This window comes from Apaloderma vittatum, unplaced genomic scaffold (assembly GCF_000703405.1).
Source record: "Apaloderma vittatum isolate BGI_N311 unplaced genomic scaffold, ASM70340v1 scaffold30206, whole genome shotgun sequence".
Taxonomy (NCBI): Eukaryota; Metazoa; Chordata; class Aves; order Trogoniformes; family Trogonidae; genus Apaloderma; species Apaloderma vittatum.
In genome coordinates this window covers 11743-13665 of record NW_009722781.1, presented here as the reverse complement: position 1 = coordinate 13665, position 1923 = coordinate 11743, and the positions used below count along the sequence as shown (strand labels likewise).

The 1923-nt window shown below is 56.1% G+C and overlaps 1 protein-coding gene across 1 annotated transcript in view; it reads left to right on the top strand.

The window, feature by feature from the left end:
• The window catches only part of LOC104275821 (GS homeobox 1-like), a gene marked incomplete at its 5' end in the record, with an annotated part of 1510 nt that extends 1089 nt beyond the window's left edge, over window positions 1-421 (top strand). The window contains 1 exon segment of the mRNA XM_009871879.1: window positions 237-421. Coding sequence (XP_009870181.1) covers window positions 237-421 — 185 coding nt within the window.
• Between the last annotated feature and the right edge of the window lie 1502 nt (window positions 422-1923).

The following is a 1923-nucleotide window of genomic DNA, read 5'->3' as shown; positions in this document are numbered from 1 at the left end:
CTGCCCTGGAGGTACAGGGTGAGGGGCACCCCTGTCCTGAGGGCTCTCTCGGCCCTCCCCGCGAAACTAAAGGTACATCTGGAGTCCAGCTGGGCTGAAAACATTGTTCCCTTCCGATCACGCCTCCCTCTCCATGCGCAAGTCTGCGGGAGAAAAGTATTTACATGCACCTATAGGTACGCCTACAGGTGAATATGAATATCCGGCTGGCGCCTGGGCTCAGCTCCTGTCTCCAGGTGCTCGCCCCGGGAAGGGTGGACCCGGCCTCCCGTTATCCCGCCATGGCTGGGGTCAGCGCCAGCCCTGCAACCGCCAGCAGCCCGGCTTCGCCGTCAGAGAAACGGAGCGCCCTTTTTTTAAGAGCGACTTCTCAGCGGAGAGCCCCGGTGGAGAAGCAGCCGAAAGGTCCCGCAATCCCTAGCGGGGACAAAAGCGGAGGTTCCGGGTGGGCATCTGTCCCCCGAGGGGGCGGGAACCATCAGGACACCGCTCCGTTTGCGCAGGAAAAGGGCCTTTGTGCGGGGACCCTCGCTCCCCTCGGGCTCTCCGGTGGCCTCATCGACCGTTCCTGCACCCGCAGCCGGTGCCCCGGCTCTTCCTGCGGGACCGCAGAGCTGCACCGCCTGCGCCGGCGGGTTTGATGTCCTTGCAGCAGGGGAATTTGCTTGGGTACCTGGGCTGTTATTGATCCCTGCCAACACGGGGAAAGGAACTGCTTTTCACCCCAGAGGAACGGAGATGTTGTCCCTTGCAGGAAATCCCCGTGGAGAACGAAGCTGAATCTCGGTGTAGGGCTCTGTGAGTTTGGGGTCCCCAGGCACCGAGGGTGAAGGCAAAGCTGGTAAAATTACCACTGCTGGGACAGCCTCAAGTCCTATCCATTAAACAATGGGCTATGCCCTTCCCAGGTCCTCACAGCCCTGTGAGGCCAGGAGATCCACAGACTCCTGCAGTTCCATCCCACGGGTGAGTGGAGAACATGTCCCTGCAGACTACAGCACATTGTGGACTTCTCTGGACACCCCAGGATGATGTGAGGCCAAGGAGCACTGAAGATATGGCAGCACAGGACAGGCATAAGGCAGTACCCATGTTCTGCAATTGTTCTGTGTTCCCCCTGGCTGGAAGATGACAAGGACTTAGTGATATCGGGCAGGTGCTGTAGCATCAAGTTTTGGATATGTGGATGAAATGCTCCTCTCTGGGCTTCTCCTCTCCTTGGTGGCCTGACTTCACCCCCTGCCTCTTCTGATCCTCAGCACTGGAATGGGTTGCCAAAGGAGGTGGTGGAGTCACCAACCCTGGACGTGTTTAAAAAACAGTTGCATGTGGCACTTCAGGAGATGGTTTAGTGTTAGGGTGGTGTAGGCTGTAGGTTGGACTTGACGATCTTAAAGATCCTTTCCAACATTTATGATTCTATGATTCTACGATTAGACTTCTGGCTTCTCCTTCCCTGCTTCCTCCTCTGCTGGGTCCCCACATCACTCAGCTGAGATGGGACGGCCAAGTAAGCTAGTGGTTAGGACACTCTGTGGGCAGCATCTTCCTAGCTCCTTTTCCCATTGTTGTTGTGGATCAGCGTGGCAGATGAGGGATAAAAACCTAACCTTCCTCCAGGAGTCACAGTCAGTCATGCCTGATGCTTGGCCTTGTGATGTGCCCCATGTAGTTTTCCCCGGTGAACCAGTTCCAGCAGGAAAGACCCCTCGGGGGACCCTAATCGGTTCAACAGGACCATGCAACCTCTCCAGCACTCACTTCCCTTCCAGACCACGTTTATCAGACTTGTTTTGAAAAGTCTTTGCAAAATAGAGGTAGAAACAGCCCAATGTGGGTTTAGTGAGGGGTCTAGCACCCTCTTTAGCAAGGCCCTGGCACTGAAGTCAAAGATGGTCGGTAGAGGTGTGTGTGTGTGTGTGC